Raw genomic sequence first — 26,735 nt, 5'->3', positions numbered from 1 at the left:
GATACCTCAGAGGGTGACCGAGGGGATCCTTCCCCTTCATCGAAATCTGTGTCTTCAGTGAGAGACTCCTCTGTGGAGTCCATGTGCTTCCTCTTACACAAACTTTTCCGGTGGACCTCCTCAGTGGGAGAAGCTGGGAAAGACAATGAAAAAGGGGATTCCTGAGGGAATATGTCCTGAGGCCCTTGCACCCGGTGTCCGCTAGGTGCGACTTGTGAGACCAGTGTACCAGAGGAGGGCGGAGTTATAGACAGTCCGGTATCGCCAGCAGCGGCGAAAGCCTTCTCCATCAGTTGGAAGGCTGGTACACCCGGAGAGGAGTGTATGTCAAGGACAGGGGGCACTCCCCTAAGTGGCTCAGCCTGCCGACTCGGAGTCCCTGGATGGCTGTGGAGCAGCAAGCTATGCGTATCACAGCTGACAGCCTCGGTCGTAGCAAAACTTTCCTGCCACGAAGGCAACTGCGGTTCCTTAGTGAGATCCATAAAGGGAACCGCAGAAGGGGAAGACTGTACTACATCCATGGACTTCAAAGGCAATGAAGGAGGAGAATAAGAAGGTGTCTTTGGGGATGGGTGACCACCTCCCAAGAAAGGATAGTTCCTGGGGGTGGAGTACCTCTGGCCAAGAAAGCCTGGTCCACAAGACACAACACATCATGTTCAGAAAGACTTCTAGTGGACCTCATAGAGACTGAGGAAGAAACAGGCTTGTCCAAAAAAGAGGAAGACTCGGTGCCCATCTCATCTGATCGCACCGAGGACAACGGTGCCGAGAAAGACTGGACTACTGTAGTCTGCACCAAGGAAATCATTGGTGCCGATGTCATTGTCTGCACAGGGATCGGTACCAAAGTGGTTGTCTGCGCTGAAACTGGAACCGACTAAACTGGAGTCAGTAATAAAGGCCTCGGTTCCGAGGAAGATCTCGGAGCCGAAGCAGTTAAGGTCTGCGCCGACTGAACGGTTGGTGCCGATACAGTGGTAACGATCTGAACCAAGGACCCCCTCGGTGCTGATATGAAGAAGGCTGCAGGAGAAGACGGAGCCAAAATCACTAATGGAGCCAAAGGACTCGGTGCCGAAGGTCTAGGCACCGAAAGCACTGGGGCTGACAGAGAGCTCCGGAGCCGAAATTTTCGCCTTTTTAGATTTTGGTTGGTGAGAGTCCCCAGCCGGGGACGAAGGCAAGGATTTAGCCTTAGTAGAAACATCCATTTTCTTATGGGTTTTAGGAGGGGTTGAGACTTCTGACCCAGAAATAGCCTCTGAAAAGGGAGATTTTAGAAGTCCCTTCAGTATTAGCTTATTTTTCCTTTCTAACAAAATTCTATTAGAAAAGTTTTCACATATAGTACAAGGTGGTTCAACAGGTAAATGGGAAGCTCCCAAACAATAAACACATAAAGAGTGTGCATCAGAAGTAGGCAGTTTGTGTCCACAATCAGAACACCGCTTAAACCCCGGGCTACCCTTTTTATCTGCCATATTAACAAACAGAAAAGTACCAACAATGGTACAAGAGAATACCCGAAGGTATGAAAAAGAAAGGAAAGGGATTAACAATGATGGTAAGGAGAAATTACCTTGTGGTAAAAAGTGGAAGTAAAGGAGAGAAAAAACCTGAGGAAATTATAAACGCTAGATGTGATAGGGCAAGAGACAATAAAATATCAACTTTTCTGACAGAAAAGTAATTTGTAAAGCAATTAAACAACAACTGACTGTACTTGGCTCAAGAGAAGTAGCTTGACACGACTGGATAGCAATGCGGCAACCGAAATCTGGGGTAACAGGGAGAGGGGAATTGTGGGTAAGAGTTTAGCTTGAGAGTTTGAAGCTGACATGAGCTTGGAAAATGGCCGGCTCGGTTCTGAGTTCGGAACCGATACCCATACATAAGGAATGAACGAGGATTAACAATATCAGATGCTACCTTAGACACTGTGTTGAACACTGTTCCTATGAATTCTAATACCTGGGTTTGTTGCAGATGAGACCTGTTGTAACTTATGGTTATTCCACGATTTGAGCAGGTCTCAACACCTGATCTCTAGCTTTTATCAGTTGATACCTGACCTGGGTGGTAATGAACCAGTTATCTAAATATGGAAACACCTGGAATCCTTGCATTTTAAGTGAGCTGCAACCACTGCCATGCATTTGGTAAACACCCTGGGGGTTCTAGTGAGGCCAAAGGGCAGTGCTCTGAACTGACAATGACTGGCTCCCAGCCGGAAGTGTAAGTACCTTCTGGATCATGTGTTCATTTTTATGTGATAGTACACATCCTGAAGTTCTATCGAGCACATCCAGTTGTCCTTGCCCAGAAAAGGCATAATGGTGTGAACTGTGACCATCCTGAACTTTGTGTGCTGAATTGACATGTTCAATACACTGAGATTTAAAACTGGTCTCCAGTCCCTTGTTTTCTTTGGCACTAAAAATAATCTTGAGTAAGTTCCAGATTCTATCTGATCTGGTAGGACCGCTTGGATGACTCTCTCTCTCTAGCAGCTTTTAGATTTCTAGTGCTGTTGCTTTCCTCTGATTGGGTGGAACATCGGAAATTTTTCTGGACAATGGTAGAAGTAATAAATACAGACACTACCAAGTCTAGTTAAGTTACAAAGTGATCCAGTAGTACTAAGTTTATCAATACTCTGAGAATTCATATTCAAATCACCACCACCATCACGATCATTTCCAGTCTCAATAAAACAATTTCTCTCCGTAACAGGAACTTCATTCATATAAGTTGGAGAATTGAAAATGTCGTGTTCGTGGAAAAATATATATTAAAGTATATATTATCTAATCACATTTACTTGCACATTATTTGCTTAATTGTTTTAGATATGTGATTGGTTTCATGTAGGGGGCGTGTGTTTTTTGAATGTATTTAAAAACTGAAACTACAAATGGTTCTTTTCACTCTGATGATGCCCAACTGCTACGATGGGTGAAAGCGCTAAGTGAACTTGTTTTTATTTTCTTGTTTTTTGGTTGACTCAAGTGTTCGGTCCAATAAAGTCTTTGTTTGTCCATGAGCTGGTTTGGTTCACTATTTACAAATCTCTCTTTACTACCTCAAAGGCAAACCGCTCCAGAGAGAAAGAAACCAAAGGAGCTGAGAAAGCGAGTTTCTGTCTCGTTACTTCCTTCTGCCCCCAACAGCAATCCACCAGAGGCAGAAGTTGGAGCCAAACTATCCAGTGCCAAAGCTCGAGAGGTAGGGATGGCTCCGAAAACCTCAACATTGACCCCGTCCTTTCGGATCTGACAAGGAAGCTTCGGCTCCCAGGTTATCAGTGCCAGTGCAGTTAGAGCAGTAGTCAGATTCAAAGACCGTGTACTCTTTGGATGTGAACTAGACTGACCCAGAAAGCTCAGCTCCAAGGGTTCTAAAACCACAGGCTGAATTACATAAGGATCTGTTATCGGTGAGGTGACAGATGGACGGACTTCCTGACTCAAAGGGGTAGAAACTGTGAAAACTCCCTTCTGAATTTGCTCCATGAAAAATTTCATCATCCTCTCCACATCCGCTTCCGTGAAACTTCAGGAGGAATGAGAGGATACTAGGAAAGGCGGCTTTGAATGCCTCTCTAAAAATGGTGAGGGCACACTGGAAGGAACCAGATCTAGATTTGGTGAATACAGGGTTCTTGGTAAGGACTTCAGATCTGAAGATGTAGGATTCCAAATATGTTTGGTCGGATCCAAGGCTGTACGATCTGAACTATGCATGGCAGGATCTGATGATGGTCTGATTGGACATTGCTTTGGATCCAGTTTTTCTTTCTTTCTTCTTGGTTCAGAAGAGGTAGGGGCTGGGGAATCCAAGGGCCTAGACATTTTTGACTTGTCTTTAGATTATGTTTGGGGGATTGAACCCCACCAATGGCTTCAGAAAAGGAAGATGGCAGTAATCCCTTTAATACCAGCTTATTTTTCCTGGCTGCTAAAGCTCAGGGGTTGAACCCACGACAAATACTGCAGTCTTGTTGCAAGTGTTCTGGTCCTTAAACAATACACACACAGACTGTGGGCATCAGACAAAGACAACTTGTGCCCACACGTCACAATTTTTAAAACCTGCTGGACCCTTCTCAGACTTGTGCCTAGTTAAAAGAGAGAGAATTTAAGGTAAACACAAGAAAATGACTTGTAGAAAAGACAGAATACCAACAATGGTAAAGACAGATTTTACACTATGTGTAAAGGGTATAAAGAAAGGAGATAGGCCTACCACAATGATAGAAAATATTTACACTCAAAATATAAGAAAAATAGTGCAAGAAATGCCTTAAACTGAAAAACAAAGATTAAAAATTAAAAAAAAAAAATAGTTACTTGCAAAGACTTTTAGAGAGGAAATTGGAAAATTGACTGGTCTCTCATTGAAAACTCGAGAGCTGAAGGCAACCACATCTAAATGCTAAAGCAGTAAATGAGATCTGAGGGATGTTAGGGGTGTTGCGTTATGGGTAGGGAAGGAGCTCAGGAGTTTGTTGGTGTCTACTAGCTAGCAAAATGGGCCGAGTTGTATCTGTGGAGTGGATCCAATCCCATTAGTTGAGGGATGAATAAAAATGGATAACATCAGATCAAATTTAAAAAAAAAAAACTCAAAATGCAAGGTGATTTCAGATTTCAACCCTTGGTGTGAGGCTATCACCACTAGAACACATTGTAAACAGATGTAGGTTCATGGAAATGATGCAAATATTGCTTGGAAATTCCATATGGATGCTAAACCAACTTAAGAATACAGATTTTCTTATTAGGTACTACTGTAATAATTTGACATGCAGTAAGATCAAGTATGCATATATTACTAAAACATGATTAAAAATACTAAAAATAATACAGGCTCTTAGTTCCAGTAGTATGCAGGAAAATCACACAACATACCTGATAGTAATCTCTGCTTCATCCCACTGAACCTTTGCAGAGGAGCTACCTTCTTTCACTACTCCAAGTAAAGTGGCATGTCGTCCTGTCTGCTTGTGTACACACCTTCCTCCTACTCGAAGACCCATGTCAACTCCCCCAATTACTGCTAGTACAGGCCAAACGTCTACACAGAGGGTTTTCAAATGGACATCAGGAAGCTCAGCAAGCCCATGTTTACCATGTCTTGTTTTTTCTTCCTCTCTGTTTTCTTCTTTTACTTCTTGCTCTTCTCGACTCTGCACTGAACGACTTTTCTTTAACTTCTGCCCTCCCTCTCGAAGACAGGTTTTCACTTTGTGTAGCCGCTCCATCATGTTTTTGTTAATACAGTGTGTCCATCTGTCAGTACGGTGAAGGATACGAATAATCTGTATTGCGGCCTCTGCAAGTACTGTTGGTATGGGACTACAGACTGGATCACCAGGTAATAAATCTCTAGGAGTGCCACGCATCTGCATATCACAAATTTTCACCTAGGCAAAACAATCCACACAAACATAGGAACATTGATGAAAATTAAACATACATTCCAATAAAGCTGGACACATACAACAGCAGAATATGCAAAATCTGATGATCAAATTTTCATTTGTTTAGTTAGTAGGAGAGCTGAGTTTTGTCACTTCAACTGATGAGTTTTACTTAAGAAAAAAAAAAAAAGGTTTGCATACTCTTCATCAGTATAATGCTGAATCTAAGATAACCCTGTCTGCAGAACTTCTGCCTTGCTGCAAAATTTTGGTTAACAAATAAGATGTTCTCAGGCTCCCAAAGTCCCACCCACTGGACTGTTCATAACCCTCCCCTACACAAAAACACTCTGGAATTCTTAGTTCCTTCTGTGCAAAATTAAATAAGATACTCTGTGACTGACTACATTTAGTAGTCCAAATCATGCAAAGTAAAAGGAAAGAAAAAACTGAGGGAACACAAGAAAACAGAATATGCTGTGCACCCAAGTGTCTTCTCAATGATCCCAAGTCTGAATCTGATCATTCTGGCTGAAGGACTTACAGGACGGAGTTCTACATAAAACCTACCACAGCATCAACAGTCCAATATAAACATATACCAAAAGATCATATCCAGTTTATAATGTATTGCAAAACTAAGTGCAGAAGACTAAGTTGCAGCTGCACAATTATCCAAATACTATTCCATTGATGCAATATTAAATACTGTGGAAACAAATCAAACATTACAAACTGGTTACAGTAGTTGCCTCGGAGAGAGAAAAAGCAGATTACCATACAAGAACAACTCTTCTCTATGAAAATTCAGTTAAAGTGTAGAAAGAGAGCCTTGTAAGTGAGAGATGCATTTGTACTATATCATACAACTTGTGAAGGGACCATCACTCCTTAATGGATCCTTGGTTGGGTACACTTTCTCCAACAGTTACAATTCTGCACTTTTTTTCTTCTGAAAAATCCCATGTCTGGGAAAATCCATGCACTGGATGCACGCCATGATACAATGCATTGATCTGTGTATATCTGGTTTGAATAAATGTTTTTCCCATCCTAAATATGTATTTATTAGTTTCTACATTTCCTGATCTTCTCACATCCTCTGGTATTTTACGGCATAACACTGTCATTTGTTTTGTTGTTTATACAAGAATAAAATAAGGACCATTTCAGTACAGACTAGGTAGATACCATAACTGAATAAAAAATAAAAAATAAAGGAAATATATTGAAGAATACAAAAACAACAGTTGCTGGTAGAAAGGTACATAGGAAAAGAAATAATAAATCACAGCTGCGCTGGAGAGAGAGAGAGGACACATACCAACGGACACATTACAAATAGAAAGGAACAGAATATGGATAGCTGCAGTAATGTTAATGGCTTGAACAGCTGAGTGAAAAGGGACCACAAACTATAACATGCTAAAATTTCAGGGGAGGATGTAGTGTCTTTGGTAGACACACGTGTAGAACAGAGCATAAAAACTTAATAGAGTGGGATACAGAGCAATCACCAATGCAGACTGGGAAGGGAAGAAGCTGTTCAAGCCATTAACATTTCTGCAGCTATCCATATTCTGTTCCTTTCTATTTGTAATGACCAGGTCTGAAGAAGGGTTTTTAACTTGATAACGCTTACACTGTGTTCGAATAAATTATATTATATATATTTTACAGTGTGGTGGTTTGGATATTTTCTTATTTTTCTTTTCTTTTGTACAAAATTAAATGTGGAAGTTTCTATGAGTAAAGGGAACGTATTTGCACAGCAATGGAGAAACCCCAGCTGATCTAAGATCCTCAAAAGCCACCCAAAGGAATGCTCTTTAATGACAGGAAAGCTCTGAAAGGCTTGGAGCCCACAACACTGATTTTTCCCTACCTAACTCGAGCCATCAATAGTCTGGACACATTGAAACTGCCCTTAGGCTTTGGAAGGTGGCCAGACACCATTTTAAAAGGGATATAACCCATATAGCTAAAGCTACTGGAAACAATGATCTAATGATAAGCATGTAGAGGAAATAATAAAAGATGAGAAGCGTTGCATAGCAGGGATAAAGGGTTGGATTCAAGTAGAAAAATGACAACAGTGGGAACACATGCTCCTTCTAAATCCCATGTTTTGAAAAATGAGAACTGTTAACACAGGTTGTGGTAAGGTTTAACTGGCCAAGTATAGCAACGGGAGACGGGAACTGAGTAATAACGAAAGACAAAAAAAAGAGTGGAGCTCTCAGGATGTTAAGGCTGATAAAAGGACATTTCCTTTTCAGTCACTGGCCTGAAAGACTGTTGGACAGAGGGTGATAACTGTGAGGGAAATTGAGGATACACATACTCAACATATCAGACAGTGGTCAAGAATAGGTAAGATACATATACAGGGGACAGCAATGCTGGGCAGAATAGAAGAAAAAATAATACTACACTCAGACCATGCTACAATAAGAGTGGAAAGAATAATGAGAGGGCATGGAAGAGTTGCTAAAACAATGGAGATTTCCTGGGTATTTAATACAGAATCATAAGAAGCAAAATGGGCAGAGGATATAGTGAGTTAATTGCTTACGAAACAAGCAGTATGAAATGGTGACACATGGGATGCCTTTTAAGGTAAAAAAAAAAATTAAAGAAGAGAAGAACACAGAGTAAAACAGGGAGGAAAGAAAGATATTTAGAACATTAAAACAAGAACTTGAAACTCTAAAAGTGAAGCAGAAAAAAATGGGAGGGTTGGGTGAAAAAAGTAGGGCAAATGAAATTAAGAGTATCTTGCAAGAGGAGCTACCTAGGAAAATATATTTTACTACAGTGAATATGGAAAACCTCTACTCCAACAACAGCTCTAAAATTATTGAGCTCTGCAGCAGTAAAGTTTAGACAGTATATTGCAGATAAGGGCACTTACAAAACAAAGGACAAGTTGATTGGGATGGAGGTGATGACTTTGGAAAATAAATATTCCTGCCAGGAATTTTAGAAATCTTTTCTGGCCTCTGATGATAGGGATCCAAAGGTAGGCATTTTTCATATCCACTGTGACCAAAGACGGTTTTGGTATCAAAAGGGGTAACAAAGATGGAAGGGTGAGTAGACATTCTTTTTTTTTTTCTTACTACTAGAAACTTGTTTAGCCCTAGTAGGGCAAACAGTGATATCGAAGGTCTGCCTCTTTCTTAGGATCGGGAACACTCTAGAGCAGGATCTTGTCCTTTCCTCTTCTAGTGGAATCCCTTCCATGGCAGCAGAAGAAAACAACAGTTCTATAACTGGACATTCTGACATCACCTGGTCAGGAGGAATCTGAAGCATTCCAATGAGAGGTGTAAAACACAAGCACCATTTTGAATCCTGGGCTTGTCCAGTAGCTCTGCTGAGACTTAATCTCACAGCAGAGCCCTTTCTGGAAGTAACTTAGGAGCTCTAAAATATAGCCAGCCATGACCACTACCAACTAATTCTTGGTAGGGGTTCTCTAGACATAACCAGACTTTGACAGCCGAAACACAAGGTCAGCTTCAAACTGTAGTCAGGACTGCAGAAGCCATAAGATTTACGCCATCCTCTTTGGCAACCTGAAAAGCAGTCGAGAGGGTGAACCCGTGTGATGCTTAACTGTCTTCCATGGTCTAAAAGATGGATTCTTCTTTAAAAACTGGCTTAAAATTTTATTGAAAGATGGATTGAGCTTTACAAAATACAGGCATGCAGTATTTAGATATGCTCACTGGTTACAATAAGCAGAAGATTCATGAGCTCAATGAGAAGATCAAAATAAACTATTTTAAATTAAAAGACAGCCAATGATTGTCATACTAAATGGTGTCTTATACAAATCAAATTAATAAAAGAGAATGAATTGCTTAAAAACCGAAAGCTTAAGAAATTTGAGAGAGATCAGGCTGACTATGAAATGGGGATGGCTTATGGTGTCAGTAAGTCAGACGTTCGACAGAAGAGTTTCAAGAGCGTGGCAGCGAAGGTGGAGTCAATACTGTTCCTGCTGCAGTAATTAATGTCGACCAAAAAGAAGTAAGAAGATCGAAGAGAATAACCCATAATTAAACTGCTTGGGTTTGTCAACCGGTAGATGTGTACCAAGATATGGTCACACGAAACAGAACTTGAGCACAAACAGCAGTGGCTCCGATTATCGAACAAAAGCCAACAGTCAGACAGTTGAATACAAACAAGAGATGGAACGATCAGAAGAAAAGAATGAAAAATGAAGGTATGTCCTATGGATATGGTTTTAAAGTAGTTAATTTGTCATGAGTGCATTTAGATTATGATTCTGTCTGTGTTTTGAGAAAAGGATATGTGATATGCTGAATTGCTTGAGAGATTATGTGAGGAAGTTGAATTTAAAATTTTTGTAAAGTACAAAAGACAAAGTTGACTTGGGTTTTTGCAAGACTAGTCTTTTCAATCTGCCGTTGTGACCACAGTTAAAGGCTTTTCTATGTACTACTGAGAGTCAATTAAGAGTACTGTTTACAGAAAAACCTAAGTGCAAGGACTATAATTTAATGTTTGAAGAGAGAACAGTTTTGAATGAACTGGTTAATAATGCTGATATTATTGTTACCAAAGCAGATAAAAGGTAATGCCTTGGTTGTTTTGGATATAGAATTTTATATTAACAAGATGCAAGGCATGTTGCTAGAAGACAAGCTTTATAAAAAGGTTCATTTTTCCAATATTAAAAATGTTTATGGGTTCAATGACTCTTATCGAAGGATGGTTATGTGATGATATGATTAATAACGAAAAATCTACGAATGAGTTGAATTTTCGGGTTACTGAAAATACATAAGGATTTGGACAATACCCCCTTCAAACCTATTGCAGTTGGTGGAAGTAGCAACACAGAAGCCATGGCCATTTATATTGACAAGTTCTTACAGGCAGTTGTTGAAAGAAGTACATAATTTATTAAGAACACGTTTGACTTCATGCATAAACCCGAAGAAGTGGTTTTGACTGACTTGTATTATTTAGTCATTATGGATATTCAGTCCTTATACACTGTAATACCTAATGAATTAGGAACTGACTATGTGAGATTTGAACTGTTGCGCTCTGAACTCTTTATGGATAGTACTACTGTTTTGACACTGGAAATGTTAGACGTTATAATAAGTTATAATTCTTTTGAGTTTAATTCAATTTGTTTCAACAGGTTAATGGTGTGGCCATGAGTGCAGCTATGGCCCTAGGCTATGCAAATATTTCTATGATTGCTTGGGAGAGAGAATATGTTTTTATTAGAGTTATTTTAACAACATAGTATTTTATAAGTGCTTTACAGATAATGTTTTTCAATTTGGAGAGGGGATTTGAACAATTTATATTTACTTACTGAATATATCTATAATGGCAGTACATATTTGAAATTTATATTGAGTTATGATTTTAATATTATGCATTTTTTAGATGCATTACTTCTTGGAAGTAATAGATTATTAACTAAAATTTACAAAAAATGAAGTGCAGCACAATTCTTATTTGAGTTATAACATGCATCCAAAAAATAAGAATAACATTGCTAAAGGGCAATTCAGGAGAGTTAGATTAACGAGAATGATTTTATTAATGAATGGATGGCATTGTGTTATAGAGTTTTAGCTAGAGGGTATCCAGAGAAGGCTGTTAATCAAGAGTTTGAAGAACTTCAAAATATGAGAAAGGTAGGTTTAGAAAGTATCATTCATAAAACAGTAAATATTAATAACTTTTGAACTGGAATGATAATACAAAATTCTCTAGATGAGAAAGTTGTTAAAAATATTATTAGGGAGAACTGGAAAATTCTTAGTAGTTTCCCTGATGACAAAAAGTTGTAGGTGAGAGGACAGTTTTTGTTAACAAAAGGGGAAGAAATTTTAAAGATATTTTTCAGTCCAAGTTAAACTTTAATGCTACTAAGCATAAGAAAAAGGGAATGTTTAAATGTTTTAGTTGTAATTATTGCCAGTATTTAAAAACAGACATAGCAGAAATTGATATTAAAGATAGGAAAATCAAGATTCCAGGACATTTTCTATATAGGTGATGGCTAAGTTTGTGGATTATAAGTTGAAGGATATTCTTAAGCAGCAGAAACATATTTACAGAGACTTCTGGGATTTTTTAATGAGCAATAATCAGGACATGTACAAAGATGACACTTTAGATGCTAAAGACTTGTTTTCTGTGATACCCTATGATTTGGGGGGTGATATGTTTTTTTTGTGAAGTTAGGTCCTTAGATTTTAATTTAATGTTTTAAGGACCTACACATGGAACTGATCTCAGAGAATAATTTTATTTATTTTGAGGGAAACTGTACAGACAGAAGACAGGTATTGCTATAGGGGCAACTTGTGCCCTGGTTTTGCTAATATTCTTATGGCATACTAGGAGCATACATTTTTATTTAATTTAGGTTTCAAAAAAGCTTGGTGTCTTTATGGCCAATATTTGGATGATTTGGTGATTTTTTAGAAAGACACCAAAGAAAGGCGTTTAGAATTCTTTCTTACATTACCATCACTACTAACTTTCTAAAGTTTACTTGAGAATATTCCACTACATCCTTAAATTATCTAGATGTCTAAATCACCAAAGACTCCACCTGTAAGAAGTCTGTATCTAATGTGCTCAGGAAACCCACTTATTCAAACAGCCTCCTTCATTTTAATAGCTGTCACCCATACCATCAAAAGAAATATTTAGTTAAAGGTCAGTTGGTCAAACTTTTTTGAATGATTTCAAGTCCTGAACTGTTTAATGATGAATGTAACAAACTATGGTCAATGTTTACAAGAAGATATCCCGCTGAATTTTTTACTTGTCATTTTTGAGGAAATTAATAAAAAGAAAGCACAATTTTTTTTTTTTTTTTTTTACCCATTGCCAGGTATGGACCCTGTAAGCTACACATCAAATGGATATACAAAGACCTTAGTTTCAACAACAGTTTTAGATCAGCTTTCAATGGTGACATCAATAGAGTGATTGATATTATTAAATTTAACTGGAAAGTTCTTCACTTAGGTGGTATCAATATAGAGGCTATAGATAGTTCACCCTGTACTATTTTTAGGAAGGATTGGTATTTTAAGAACTATCTTGAACATTTGGGAAAAACTGCTGATGGTAATTATACCTTTAGCACTAGTAGACTTGGCACACATAAATGTGGAAGATGTGCATATTGCCCTTTAATTTGTGAAGGGGTGAGGTGAACATTTTAAATATTGGCTTCATTAAATCCAACTGCTATGTGAATTGTGGGGCGAAAGAGGTGATATATGTTGACATTTGCTCGACCAGCAGATAAAGGGGGTGGGATTGTGCTAATGGACGCTGCCAAATATTTAAAGAGTATGACTAAGATACTGAGTGATGTCTCTAACTACCAGAAACTTAGTAATGTAGATGTTAATGTACTTCTGAATGATATACAGGTAAGTTTACAAGAATTGTTTATGGAAAGCACCACTGGAAGAAAGATATCAATACTTTTCTGTTGAGTATCTCACTATACCGATTATTTATGGCCTCCCAAAACTGCATAAATGTTTAAGAGACCCATCCATAAGACCTAATGTTTTGGGTCATGGGGTGGACAACTGAACCACTCTCTATTTTTGTTGAGAAAAAGCTACGTTAAGTGATTGATAAAGTAGCCAAAGTACTTAGAGATACAAAGCATTTTCTTTCATTGTTGTATAACTGGTCAACTGACTTTTTGCTTGTAACCATGGATGCAACATCACTGTTCACAGTGATTCCTAATGGTATCGGTACTGACTTTGTTGGACTTTTTCTGCTTGACCATTCAGGATATAGCACCGCACAGATACAATTGTTATGCACTTTACTTGAGATTATATTAGAGCATAATGTTTTTGTATTTGATGAACAGCTTTAGCTACAGAAAGATGGAGTTGCCAGCTATGCTAACTTAGTCATGGCTTATTGGGAATCTCTGTATGTTCTGGCTGACCAGAATAATTTTCATCGGTTCATCCCCTTTTATACTCGCTCTGTGTATGATGTCTTTTTTATATGGACAGGTCCACAAGATATGCAGACAGATTTTGTGGAGTATTTGCAGAATACTACAAGCTTTCTTAGTTTCACTGTGAAGTATTCAAATGAAATGATAGATTTCTTGGATGTTACTATCTATAAAACTCACACAGGTCTGAGTACAACTTTATAAAAGAAGCCTTGCAAGAAAGTGAACATTTTAGATAGATGAAGCATGCACCCACGTTTTATCCACAAGAATGTGTTTAAAGGACAGTTTTATAGGTTATCTAGGTTATGTTATGATGATGGTGACATATTGAATCTTTTGTCCAGCTGAAAAATGATTTTCTATTAAGGGGCTATACAGAAGAAGAGATTGATTAACCATAGAAGAAGTGTTGAGATGTAGGTCCAGATCTGCCAGACCTTACATTTATGATGCTGAATCAATACCCGATGTAAACATGAATAAGTTTAGTTTTTTCACCCTTACCTGTTCTAATGATGCTGGTATTGTCTGCGACATAGTGAAGAAGAACTGGCATAGTCTTACTGCTGATGAGAAATACAAAAACTTTTTAGGTGATACTCCTAAATTCTGTTTTAAGAAGAGTCAGTCCATGAAACAGTTATTGTGTTATAAACTGGCAAGGAGCAAGAATGAGTTGCTATCACGCCAGAAAGGGATGTATCCATGTAAATCTTGCAACATGTGTAAGTATGTGAATAGTAGTAATAGTTACAAGAATATTGTGACTGGACGTATTTACCAATTTAACTTTTACGCAGACTATAAAAGTTTCAGTTTACTGCATCTTGCTGTCTGCAAGGTTTGTGAATGTTATTATGTTGATAAAACGAATACAACCCTAAGGGACAGGATACATGAGCATAATAATGATATCTCTAAGAAAGATGCTAGAAATGCCCTTGCTAGGCATGTGCAGTTACTGATTCTACTCACAGATTTATGTTTCTGGCACTAGAGGTGATTAAACTTAGTATTAGAAGAGGTGACATTAAAACTAAGACTGAATGTGTGGACACAAAAAGGATTTTAGAACTGCATGCTGACTGTGGGAAAGGTGTAAATGGTTCTCTACTTTTTAAGACCTGTGCTGAGATCTAGGGCCTTACCCCACTCAGATTTAAAAGTGAGTAGTTAAGAAATGTTTTAACTTGTGTTCTGTGCATTAGATCTGAGGAAGCACCTGTGAGAGGCATGATCCACGCTCATCTTTTTATTCTTTTTCTGTAGTTTTAATAGTTATTTTAATAAGTGTGAGAGCTAGTGAAATTTCTGCTGTTTTGGCTGGATATACTTGTTTTGTGCTATTTGAAATTGTGGTTTGTCTAGCCTTATCTGCATATCTTGTTTTGTTTCTACATTTGTCAATTATGTTCAAGGTATTATATTTGCAAGATTGAAAGGGCATTAAAGGATCACATTTATGAATATCTAATGCCCTTTGAAAGCAGACACAAGCTAATGAAAGACATAGTTTTAAGTTCTTTGGTCTTGATATTCTCAAACAGGATAAAAGGGATAGCCCATGGAGGGTCATGACAGAAGTTAAGGAACTTCAATGACAAATTAAATTGGAAGCTGCTGATCCATTTAGACAATGATATAGTTTCTATCCTCCCTGTCTTAAAGTTGAAATCCATTAAAGGTTAAATGTATTGAACAGTTTTATTTTGATATTTTACTTTTTTTGTATTATTTACACTATATCACATGAATTTGTTTTACTAGTTGAGTGAACTAATTTTTTATAGGTTATTTTCATGAAATATAAACGACTGTGATTATTGTTCTAGCACTTTAACAAATTGTTTAATGAAGTATTCAAGGAAGGGATGCTGGGTTAATTTAATCTCTGATGACGTTCCAGTCTACTCTGAAGGGACAAAAGCGCTTAGATCTCAATTAATACAACTATTTTGTACTTTGTTTGGTGCATCCACTTCATTTTGGAGAAAGTTCAGTTTTACCACTTGGAGTATTCACTTACATTGTGAATTGTAGGCTAGCTTGTTTTTATTATTATTACTGTGTTTTACATTAAGCAGTATAGAATTTCATTAACAGTGTCTTTCTTACGCTCCATCCGGTACTTGTTTTGATTTGTTTCTGAGAGACTATGTGACTCTTAGGCATTGTCGGATTGACTGTTTTAAGATGCACTTGAAAGAGAATCCAACGTTAATTAGTTAATTAAGTCATATGATTTGTTATTTAAAGGTTTGTCCATGTTTTACCCATTCAGTCTGAAGAAGTCTTATTCAAGATGAAAGTGCTTACTGGATGTGATTTTTATTATTAAAATCTCATTTTTTTCTATTGGTCTTTTTTGTTTATAATATTACAAAGAGAAGCTGGTATGGCCCTGTGGTACTGTAAAGGCCCACACAGTGTTGAGGTCAAACTCCTTTTCCAGAATTTATCTACCAGGCCTTGAGAAGCCTTCTTGCAGTGAATGACCATCTTCAAATGTGCTTGTGTTTTTCCTTAGCTCTTCACTTAGGGAAAACAGCTTGAGACAAGTCACCCTGTGCAAGCACATACCTTAGCTTGTTGCCCAGGTCACAGCATCAACACAAAAAAATACAGAAAAATACAAGGAAGCTTACTGTGGAAGCTGCAAAGTCTTTTAACATCTCCTTAATAAGGATAGCCTCATGGATGTCAGCAAGCTTTTCCTGGATTTAATGTAATAAAGGACAACTAGACTTTGGATAAGTTCCAGTACGGCAGAAGCTAAAGTACAGTTGTGTAAGTTAACTCAACATAACAAAACAGTGTAAGAAACTTCTCTGTGTGGAAGATTTTCAGTCCATATATTTCTAGTTAATCACTGTATATTAATCAGATCACACAATAGTAGTAGAAGTAGCGAACGTAAACTTGTCAAGTCAAAAAGTAATAATAGAAAATATATAATTCTACAGCATTACTAAGTATTCGAAAGTAATCCAAGCAAGGCAGGTTGTCTGTTTCCAGTCGAAAATCCTTTATTAAGTACACAGACAAGCGATCCAAGTAAAACAAAAATAGAGTAATAATTTCTTCACAAGCTTTCTAAATATATATATATACTTTTTATCAGGCATGGGAGTAGTTTATTATGCTGTAAAACAAAGTGTTATTGGTACACATGTTAAATTCACATCCCTTCCCCCATCAGTGTGACATTCGAGCTGGTCCTGCCCTACCTAGTAGCTGTCATAATAATATATAGCCCTAATGTACTTTAATGGTACATCTTATTTAACCAAATTATTAAGTAGATTATTAAGTCTGTGATTTTATCCAAGGCAATATACTACATGGCTGGAAATATATCAACCTTAGTTCATTTTGCGATCAAAAATTATATATAAATATATACATATACATTTTGCATGTAAAAATCAGTTTCTATTTTCATAACCTATTGTTAAAAAAGATCGCTTTCGTCCTTCTAGACTTCTTCAGGTCTGTGTACAAGAACCCTAAAAACCTATATAATTGTATAATTAGTTAGTATTGTTATTACCATCATTTTGAATAAAGTGGAAAAAAAGAGAACCAGAAAAAATAAGACAAAATGTATGTATGATGATGGAAACAAAATATACACTTAAATTTCAAATTATTTAAAATGGTATTTAAAACCAATTTGTAGAAAAAATAATAAAATAAAATACAATTAGTCATGTAAACAATGTGGCAATTTTCTAAGTTCCAGTGCACTTTTAATTGAACAGTAGTAGTTTAGACCAGGCTTTCTAAAAGAGTTCAGCTTTAATTGCCACTTGAGTTCATGTTTCTCCAGAATATTCGGGATGTCTCCTTCAAGTTCACCCATGTCTATGCGATCCAGGATCTGGAACTTAAAACCTGTGTGTCTTTTATGAAGAGAAAGGTGTTTGGCTAGTGCATTATTTTTACATCCAGAGCGGATTTCTGACAGATGACATGAAATCCTTCGCTTGAGTTTATTTACAGTCTTGCCCACATAGAATGCATCACATTCATTGCACTGTGCCCTGTAAATTACTTTTTTAGTGTTACAGTCACCCCTGCACTGGTTTTAATGATCTTCTTTAAATAAGGGCAATAAAACTATCACCTTGCTGTATAAATATACAAAATGTACAATTAGTTTCACATCTTTTAGTGTTTTTCTCACATGGTCTAGGTTTAAATTCAACAAAACTTCTAATATTCCTGGCCTTCCTATAAACAAATGATGGGGCTTCACCTAAGATGTTAATCAGAAAAGGGTTTCCTGTGACAATGTCCCAGTTTTCTTCAATAATATTTTTGATACTGTGATAATCCAAAGTGTATGTCAGGATGCAGCTATTTTTGCATTTGTTATTCTCTGTGGAATTACTTAACATTTTTCTACTGGGGAGGCTGAGTGAAGGTGCTTCAGTCCTTTTCAGTTCTATAATGGGTTCCAGGATGTTTTTTAACATCTGACTTTCATAGCCTCTCACTAGAAAATCATTCTCTAAGTTGTTCAGGTTTCTCAAAAATTGTTCCATCTCTGTGGTAATTCGAGCTAATCTATAGCCTTGGGATTTCACAACATTATACTTGGTTTTTGTAGGATGTAGACTTTTACTGTGGAGTAATAAGTTAACCCTCGTTGGTTTTCTGAATAGATCAGTGGTGATTCTGTTATTGTTGATGTCCTTGGAAATCTGCATATCTAAGAAAGTGGTTGAAGTACAGCTATGGGAAGAGGTAAACTTCAGGAAGGGGGTTGTTTGATTGAGGTAAGTGATAAAATTTCCAAGCTGCAAGGTGTCACCTTCCCACACAATAAAGACATCGTCAATAAAACATAAATAGCATGTGATATGCTGCATGTAATCTGCATGTAATCTGTGTTGTTTAACACGAAACCTGAACAATTTAGAGAATGATTTTCTAGTTATAATCTGTATAGGTTAAGAACAATAAGGAGGAGGAAGACTGAGGGTCCAGGAGCCCATGGAGAATGGTCCTAGCAAAACCTGCTCTAGATTGGAAAAGGAATCTAGTTTGTAGTGGTTTGTGAAAGTATGTAGAAAGGACCAAGTTGTGGTCCTTAAAAGTACTTTAGAGGCAGCTCCTTCCCCAAAAAGCCACAGAAGAAACAAGAAGTTATGTACTCACCATAACGTTTGATGTATGTAGTCCATCTCGCCTCATATTCTTACCATTGGGTTCGGAGCCGAATATCGGCTCTGACTCGGCCAAACTTTTCTAGCTCGAAGTCTTCTATTGGCTGGACTAAGCAGGTATCCCATGCTGCACTGCTCCATATCCCCAGATCTAGTTTGCTGCGAACACTCATTCATACCCCATGCATACACAACATCCAGGTAAAAAAGAATAAGCTAAAGGTGAAGGGAAACCTAACCTCCAGATCCTCCAGGAAGGGGGAAGGTGGGAGGGTAAGTAAGAATGTGAGGCGAGATGGACTACATACATCGAACGTTATGGTGGGTACATAACTTCTTCATGTTATGTAGTCCAATCTCGCCTACATTCTTACCCGTGGGACAGCATCCCTAGCACCTACATCCTGGGTGGCTCATAGGAAAATACTCCTGAGTACTGTGGAACCAAAGGATGACCTGCCCCTAGATACCACGTCCAATTTGTAATGAGTAACAAATGTGTGAGGAGAAGCCCAAGGAGCTGCAGCACATATATCATCCATCGACAATCTGGCTTGATAGGCTGTAGATGTAGAAACAGCCCTAGTAGAGCTAGCCTTGACCGGAAATGGCAGGTCTTTTCCTCCTGCGGAGTAGGCGAAAGAGATACAACTAGATATCCATTTGGATAGGGTGATTTTGGAGACAGGGGACCCAATTTTGTTTTCCGAAAAGGAGACAAATAGTTGATCAGACTTTCGGATATCTTTTGTTCGGTGCAGACAGAAACGTAACTGTCTGTGTACATCCAACTGATAAAATTTAAATTCTGCCTTGTTTGAAAAATGAGGAAAGAATACAGGCAACTCAACAGATTGATTAAGATTAGATACGGAAGCCACTTTAGGAAGGAAAGAAGGGTTTGGTCTAAGAGAAACCATGTCCTTATGGAAGATCAAGTATGGAGGTTTGATAGAAAGGGCTTGAATTTCTGAAACTCGCCTGGCTGAAGTGATTGCTATTAAAAAGACTGTTTTCCAGGTCAAGAATTTCAAATCACAGGTAGCTGCAGGCTCGAAAGGTGGTGAAAAGTAAGGGCTTGTAGAACAAAATTGAGATCCCAGGGCATGATAGGTTCGGAGACCGGAGGACGGAGTAATAGAGTACCCTTCAGGAAAGTCTTAGAGTCTGTGAGCCATGAGACTAGGTTCATTAGCAACATGAAAATTAGAGATCGCTGCCAATTGAACTTTTATGGTAGCTGACGTGGAACCCTGATAGAAAAGCAAAGACAGAAACTCCAAGACTAAAGCAATCGGGGCTGTGTAAGGATCAATTCCTTGGGTATGCGCCCAAGTAGAAAACCTCTTCCATTTCCTAGAATAAATCTTCGTAGTAGAGGGCTTATGAGAGGAAGATAAAATGTGAACTACCTCCGGTGAAAAATGATGACGCCTAACTAACGATGGAGGTGGAGCAGCCAGGCTGTCAACCGGAGGGTCATCAGAGAGGGGTGGAACTGTCCCATGTGTGTCAGTAAATCTGGTTGTGGGTCCAGAATCCAAGGAGTGTCCACAACGTAGGGTTGGAGGAAGGGGAACCAGACTTGACGAGGCCAGTGTGGAGCAATCAGAATCATTCTGCTTCCCAAGGATTGCGCTTTCTGAATCACTTTTGACAGCAAGGGAGGGAAAGCATAAAGTAGACCGGAGGGCCAATCGTGAACTAGAGCGTCCCTGGGTGACTCCCCCTGTGGGGGGATCAGCGTGAAGTAGCTGCTGCATTTGGCATTGAGGAGGCTGGCAAAAAGGTCGCAGCAAGGCTGACCCCATCTGCTGAAGATTCGTTCTGCAACTAGACGATTCAGGGACCACTCGTAAGGCATCAGAATAGCTCTGCTTAGCCTGTCCGCTATCACGATGGACTTCCCCAGAATGTGCATTGCCACCAGAAACCGTTGGGAAGATACTGCTCACTGCCACACTCGCATGGCCTCTCTGCACAGGGGGTAAGATCTGGTTCCCCCTTGCTTGTTTAGATACCACACTACTGACATGTTGTCCGAGTGTATTGCAATCGTCCCTAGAGGCAGAAAACTCTGAAGTGCCTGCAACGCAAGTAGCACCGCTCTCATCTCTAGGACGTTGATATGCAGATGTATCTCGTAATCTTGCCACGTGCCTTGGACTGTCCTGCCAAGATAATGCCCCCCCACCCATCTGGAAGGCGTCCGTGGTCACTGTGGCAACCGGGATGGGTGGAACGAAGGGTTTTCCCCTGTCCAAATTGTTGGTGCAAAGCCACCAACTGAGATCCTGTTTGCATCTGTTTGTGAGCAAAACGGGGTGAGAAAGTGGAAATTTTTGGAGAGACCATTGAACAAACAAGAGCCATTGAAGAAGTCTCATGTGCAATCTCGCTAGAGGGACCAACATAATTGTTGCTGCCATGGTCCCCAGGAGTTGAAGAACCCATCTTGCCTTCGCTTTCCTCAGGGGCATCAGGGTGTGTATCTGTTGCTGTAAGACTCTGATCCTTTCCTGCAGTAAAAATGTTCACATTCGAACGGTGTCTAATTCTGCGCCTATAAAAGGTGATACACTGTGAAGGCAACAAGGAAGATTTTTCCCAATTTAGTGTTATGCCCAACTGTTGACATACAGTGATGGTAGCTTCCCTGGTTTGGATTAGTAGATGCCTGGTGGGGGCGGTAAGGGGCCAGTCGTCCAGATACGGAAACACTTGGAATCCTTGACGTCTCAAGTGAGCAGTCACCACCACCATACACTTGGTGAACACCCTGGGGGCTGTGGTGAGACCAAAGGGCAGGGCTCAAAACTGGAAATGACTGGCTCCCAGTCGGAAACGTAGGTGACTCCTGGATGCCCTGTCCATTTTGACATGGTAGTACGCATCCTTTAGGTCGATGGATCACATCCATACCGCCTCTCCAAACAATGGGAGAATCGGTTGTAGTGTGACCATATGGAACTTGGACTTCTGTACACAGTTGTTCAGTCGGCTGAGATCTAATATGGGTCTTAGGTCCCCTGTTCTTTTTGGCACCAAAAAGAATCTTGAGTAAGTCCCTAATCTGACTTGGTCTGAGGGGACACGCTGGATGGCTTCTTTTCCTAGCAGCTTTGAAACCTCTGAGGCTGCTTGATCCCTTTGACTGGGTGGAACGTCCGGGATTTTTCTGAATGAAGGGGGGTCTGACCGGCTGTGCTTATCTGGAAATTATTCGTAATACCCATCGGTCCTGGGTGATGCTTCTCCAGGCTTCCGGATATAATGAAATTCGACCCCCCGACTGGCTCCGGATAAGCACAGCCGGGCACTCCCTCAGGAACAAGAGTACGGAGAGCCAAGAAAGGAATCGCGGTCTCCCGAATTGCGGGGGCCCCCTCTGCCTCTAGGGCGGCGTCTCACCGAATAACCTCCCCCTCCTCTGCCTCTGGAGGGGGACTCACCTTGTGCGGCAGGAAAAAACCTCTGTGATTTTTTGAACCACATCTTCCCACCCCGCTGGGCCTTGGGGTAAAGGCCTAGAGGGAAGGGAAAAATGGACCCCTACAGCAGACAGGGTCTTTCCCTCTTGTTCGTACCTGGTGAGGGTGTCTTTCACTTTGGTTCCGAACAAAGAAGAACCATCAAAGGGGGCGTCAGTGAAAGAAGACTTGAAGGCTTCCGCGAAATGACAAAGGCGTATCCAGGCTTGCCTTCTAAGGGCGACTCCTGAGCTTGCTGCCCTACTCGCTCCATCGGCTGCATATGAGATGAGCCGCATGGAGGAGCTGACAATGGAATTGAGGGTAGACACCTGGGCGTTAAGCGTCTGGGCCACCGCCTCAGGAACGTTACCCACAAGAGTATCTCCTAACTCCTTGAGGAGATCTCTCTGGAGCCGAGTAAAATGAGACTGACAGTTCACGACCATAAGGTAAAGGCTGCTGACGAGAGGGTACGCTTCCCGTACCGGTCCATGGTCCTAGACTCCTTATTAGGAGGATGGACGGAGGAAGAAGTCTCTGCTACTTCCTTCTGAATGGCCACCGCCACCACCATGGCATCCACAGGGACTCCTTTGGACAGAAACTCCTTACCCAGGGGAGCAGAAAGAAACTTGTTGGGAAGCCTGGGTATGGGATCCACAGAAATAGGGTTTGCCCACACCCTCCGACAAATTAAATCTAGGAGCTCGTCGAAGGGTGGGGACACCCAGGAGGTGGAGGGCTGAGCACCAAAGGCCTTAAGGAAGACAGACTTATCCTCGCAGTGGGCTTTGAATGGCCAGTCACCTCTTTGTTTCAGTATCTCCAGATGTCGGAGAAGGAAACATCATCAGAGGATGACTTGGGGGACCCCTCCGATTCCTCGCGGTCAGTATCAGAGGTGAAAGACTCATCCTGGGAGTCTATGTGCTTCCTCTTGCACGTTTTCTTTCTAGGGGGACTCCTCAGGCACGAACTCTGAAGGGCCCTCAGAAACTTGGGGACCACTCGTGGGGGTATCCGCTGTCTAAGGATAGGTGGTGATCAGAGGCTCTCACCAGAGTGGTGGGGGACAGAATGACCGACCCACATGATGTAGCTGACTATCTGGCCAGCGCAGTCCGCATGGCCTCAAAGGCAGGCCCCCCAGAGTCCAAGGACCGGCCAGCCTCCAAGACCAAGACAGGAGTCGGGGTTCCTCGAGCCGAGGCACCGAGCAGAAGACTCGGAACTGAAATGTCCCAAGATGTCCCCCGACGTAAATGATGAATTTGTTTGTTTTCAATGATACCCTAAATCTTTAAGAAAAATTAGATAAGGTTGACCCACCAAGAGCTTCTTCTTGCAGAGGTCATAGCAATTGGTAACACCTTTCCAAGTTAAGAACCACAACTCAGCTAGAATGAGCTGATTCAAATGGAGAAAGTGTTAGTTTTTCCAAAACAAACATGATCTCAAGGAGGAGCCACCTGTTTTACAGGTGGATGGATATTTTAGACTCCTTCAAAAAAAAAAAAAAAATGCTTGACATAAGACGGGGTAGAAAAAGGGGATATATGGGCAGATGAGCAGAAGTGACTGAAAGATGGAATCTTGATAATAGAGTAATGAAGTTGAGAGAATAGTAATGCAGACAAATATTGCAGAACCAGTGGCATCTGGACTGTAAAAGATCAGAGTTATTACTATGGCACCAACTGAAATCTTATCCACTTACTCATACACGATTTCCTAGTAGCAAGTTTTTTAGCCTCCTTTAACACCTGCTGCACATCCTCAGAAAATGAGGAGCTTAAAGGTATTAAAATTCTATCATCCAGTCAAATTAAGAGGTTTCAGGATGGGGTGCATCAAACAACCCACCTTGTACAAGTAAATCCATTCTGTGGGGAAACCTAGGGTAACTGGGTCAAAAGGGAGTCACCACGACAGTTTCTGAAAGTCCTTCTAGATATTCAGAAGAAACCTGGATATCAGTGGAAACGGTGGAAAAGTATAAATGAACATTTCCGTCCACTAGAATGAGAAAGCATCTGCCTTCAAGGCCTGTCTGCAAGGAGTACTGGAGTAGAATTTCTCCAGCTGTCTGTTTTGAAGTAGGCAAACAGATCTACTTGAGATGTTCCCCACAGTCGTAACAATTCTTGGAAGAAAGACATCAGGATTAAATTTCCATCTGTCGGGGTCTGTCCTGGTCCATCTGAACAGTCAGGTTTTGTTCTGACAGAATGGATGCAGCCTGCAGAATCAAACTGAGCTGAGTTGCTATCTCCAAGGCTATCACAGCCAGTCTGAAGGAGGGTAGGATCTGGTACCCCTTTATTTATGTTCCACATCACTGCAGTGTTGGTTGCATGCATTTTCGGAGTTCCTGGGGATCGGAAATCATCTTTCTGACATTTATGTCCTTCTGTCCGAAAGGTTCCACACAGCTTGAACTTTTACCCCATTTGGAAATCGTAATCCAAGCCAAGTCTGATGTAGTTACAGTTACAGACTGTATGGGGGTTAGAAGGGAAAGTGAGACCTAGATTGCAACAGAGAAGGTCTATCCACCAAAAAACCTCCCTTTTTACAAATCTCAGAACTAGGATCTGAAAGGACAAAGGGTGTACATGCCGAATTCAGACAGATCTGAGGTTCCACTGTGTTTTCCTCATGTGGAATCTAGCCAAGAACAGCATGAGAATCATAAATCCCATGTATCTTAAAATCCTGAGAAATTCACTTGCAGATGTGTGACTGACAATACTCAAAACAACTGTCCTGTCTACTACACTCCTACTTCTGCTCTCTTCTGCCTTATTATATTAACTCAAACCTTAACTCATGTTCTCTAATTAAATACTGTAATCACATAAAGAAATTGAATGTACCTGTCAATGTATATTCTAAGTTATCTTTCTTTCGTATCTATACTATTGTGTGCAAGTCTAGTTCTGTTAAGACTGTAATCTGAAAGGTGTTAAATTTCTGTAACCAACACTTTGCAACTTTTGTACTATGCTAATATTGTATCTGTGGAGCTTTTCTCCTCGGGCCGCCACTGAAAATTGGTCTGCAATGCCCCACTCGGACTTTCCCGGTTAATAAATGGAAAAATAAATAAATAAAATAAACTGTTGACACATTACTACCACGGCTGGAGGAAGAAAGGTTCTCCCAGTGGCAGAACCCAACAGACACATCTCAAGAATATAATTTTGTGAGAAGGGATGAGAGAGAATTTCTGAAGGATGATATAAAACCCCACAATGACTAGAAGATTCTGGACAGTTTTTAAAGATTCATGGCAACTGGAAAAAAGTCTGCAAAGATAAGGCAATCACCTAAATTTAGGAATATGTGAATGTCTTGAAGCTTGCAATACACAGCAACTGGAGCAAGACACTTTTTTGAATGCTACTGGTGTTAAAAGTCAAAAGGGTAAGACAGAAAACTGATGATATAAACTAGATACAACAAAACCATAAAAAGCCTGAATTGCTCACCAGTGTGATGGTGAGGATATGCAGCATTTACATCTAGATTTACCGTAAAGGACAGAGGGGGGAATTAAAGGAAGAATGAACTGAAGGGATAACATTTTCAACTTCTGAATCTTACCAGAAAATTTTAGAAATGTTAGGTCCAATATAGGCTTCCGGGAGTCTTCTATTTTTGATACCAGAAAAATCTTTGAATAATAGTTTTTGCCCTAGCTGGAGAGAGGTTCAGGTTCTATAAGCCCTGAGCCAGAATCTGGTGCAGAACAGGAGGAAAAAGAGAAACATGGTTCATCAGACATGCAGATATTCCCACTGCCATGTGTAAATCCTGCTGACTTACGTTCAGAACATGTCTGTAACAATCTAGTGTCACAAGGGAAGAGGAAGCCTCAGAGAGATAGACAGGTTAGCAGGGTGGGAAAGGGGGTAGTCTGAGCAGGCCAACAGTCATAATCATTGAGAAGAATGTTCTTGATTTTTTAAGGTTTGTCCTTCTTTTTGGAGCCTCTCTGCCACTGCTTTTTACAATCCTGCTTGCTGGCACCTTATTACTTAAATGGCTTATTGAAAAAGGGAGTTGAGGTAGAGGGGAAATGTTTATTTCATTTGAAAAAGGAAGGTTGAAAAATTTAAGTCACTCCATGTAATAATGTTTCCCTTTCATCACACTTTAATACCTCAGCTGCCAAACGGATAAATAGAACTTCCCTACCCAAGAGAGAAATCAAAATTTCAGTTTTAATACCCTTAGGAAGACTTGAGAATGAAGTAAAACTAGTCCTCACAGTACTGATCCAGAAACAGCAGCTCTTGTGGGAGGAATTAGCAGCATCATAAGCATACGTTAAAATGCACTTTGTAACTTGAGGAGCAGATGTAAGAAAGGCATTCATTTTTTTTTTACCTTAGAGGAAGGAAGGTTAACAAGTGACTTCTGCATGTTTTCAGAGAATAAAGTAAAAATGTTAATACGTTGGCTTGACAGTTTAAAATCCTGAAAGTTAAAGTATTAGAGGAATACAGTTTCTTCCCCAACTTATCCACCCATTGCTTTCCTATCCTTGTTTTGGGGGGGGGGTTGTGTGGTTAGCAGGAGTAAACTGTTTTTCAGAAATAGTTTTGGACAAAAACAATCACAACTAGGTTTCCTTTAGAATT

The 26,735-nt window shown here is 39.9% G+C and overlaps 1 protein-coding gene across 5 annotated transcripts in view; it reads right to left on the bottom strand.

Annotated features, from left to right (window-relative positions):
- Positions 1-26,735, bottom strand: part of HERC1 (HECT and RLD domain containing E3 ubiquitin protein ligase family member 1) — a 3,987,333-nt gene that overhangs the window by 1,894,857 nt on the left and 2,065,741 nt on the right. For all 5 annotated transcript variants that reach the window (XM_044077739.1, XM_044077741.1, XM_044077740.1 and 2 more), the window contains exon 37: positions 4,917-5,431. In XM_044077739.1, coding sequence (XP_043933674.1) covers positions 4,917-5,431 — 515 coding nt within the window. The remainder of the gene's footprint in view (positions 1-4,916; positions 5,432-26,735) is intronic.

The sequence above is a fragment of the Protopterus annectens genome, chromosome 7.part0 (genome assembly GCF_019279795.1).
Source record: "Protopterus annectens isolate FY-2018-M chromosome 7.part0, PAN1.0, whole genome shotgun sequence".
Taxonomy (NCBI): Eukaryota; Metazoa; Chordata; order Ceratodontiformes; family Protopteridae; genus Protopterus; species Protopterus annectens.
Note: the sequence above shows the minus strand (reverse complement) of the source record. Positions and strands in the feature narration are given on the sequence as shown.